Source organism: Mandrillus leucophaeus, unplaced genomic scaffold (genome assembly GCF_000951045.1).
Source record: "Mandrillus leucophaeus isolate KB7577 unplaced genomic scaffold, Mleu.le_1.0 Scaffold41, whole genome shotgun sequence".
NCBI lineage: Eukaryota > Metazoa > Chordata > Mammalia > Primates > Cercopithecidae > Mandrillus > Mandrillus leucophaeus.
The window spans coordinates 5248601-5249682 of NW_012104365.1; the positions used below are offsets into that span (position 1 = coordinate 5248601).

The 1082-nt window shown below is 59.7% G+C and overlaps 1 protein-coding gene across 1 annotated transcript in view; it reads right to left on the reverse strand.

Annotated features, from left to right (window-relative positions):
- NKAIN4 (Na+/K+ transporting ATPase interacting 4) overlaps positions 1-1082 on the reverse strand; it is a 38479-nt gene that overhangs the window by 14670 nt on the left and 22727 nt on the right. The window contains exon 2 of the mRNA XM_011992403.1: positions 615-752. Within this exon, the coding sequence (XP_011847793.1) occupies positions 615-752 (138 nt within the window). The remainder of the gene's footprint in view (positions 1-614; positions 753-1082) is intronic.

The window sequence follows — 1082 nt, forward strand, 5'->3', positions numbered from 1 at the left end:
TGTGTGGACACAGCCACGCCCATTTGTGCACACACAGCCCAGCTGCTTTTGCGCTGGAACTGCACGGGCCACAGCGCCTGAGGTATTTACCATCTGCCCTCTACAGGAAAAGTCACCGCAAACCACTGGTCTGGACCGATTACTCGGTTCTGCACTGAATGAAAACGCTGACTGAGCAGAGACATTTTTCTGAACATTCTTCCAGCTTCTCCAGAGGATGCAGCAAGGACAGTATGGCCAGGGGTCTGCTGGGGTCCACGTCCCACCCTGGGCTTGAGGCAGTGATTTTGTTCCTGTTTTCCTATCTGTAAAGCAGGGATCATGGCAGCACCCATATCCCTGGCTACTGAGGGGATGAATTTGTGAAGGCCTTCAGTGCCTGGGGCTCCCCAGTACATGCAGCTGCTCCTACAAGCAGCCCCGGAAAAGCCCCTCCGTCCGAACCAGAATTCTAGATGTACAGCAGCAAAGAGGTCTGAACCCAGGGGTCTGGGTTGGTGTTTGTGGGGTGTTCAATGGTGTCCAGGAAAATAGGGCAGGATGGTGCCACGGGAGCCGCCATCCTGGTCACCCCAACCCACCTGCCCATAAAGGGGTCCGGGCCCAGGACTCACCACCACCACATAGCGCGGCCGGTACTGGATGGTGCCAAAGAGTCCCAGGATAATGACGACGATGTGGGCGAAGTTGGCCAGGATGGGCACCCACTGGTAGCCCAGGAAGTCAAACACCTGCCTCTCCAGGGCGGTGACCTAGGGGCAGGGCGGTCGCCGTGAAGGGTGGACCTGAGGGAGGCCCCAGACCCGCCAACCAGTGCCCGGGCCAAGGTGACGGGCACTCAGCCAGGACTTCCTCCCCAGACCCGCCCACCTTTGGGTCAAACACCTTTGTTTGACGAGGGACGCCGGGACCCTAACTCCTGCTCCATGACCTGTCCAGAGCAGGCACTGGGCATCTACTGTGTGCTTGGCTCTTCCAAGAAAAATCCCCAAATCAGCCTGACAGGCCCCTGTGTGTCCCCACCCGTCCCCATGCGTCCCCACGTGTCCCCGCGCGTCCCCACGTGTCCCCGCCCGTCCCCG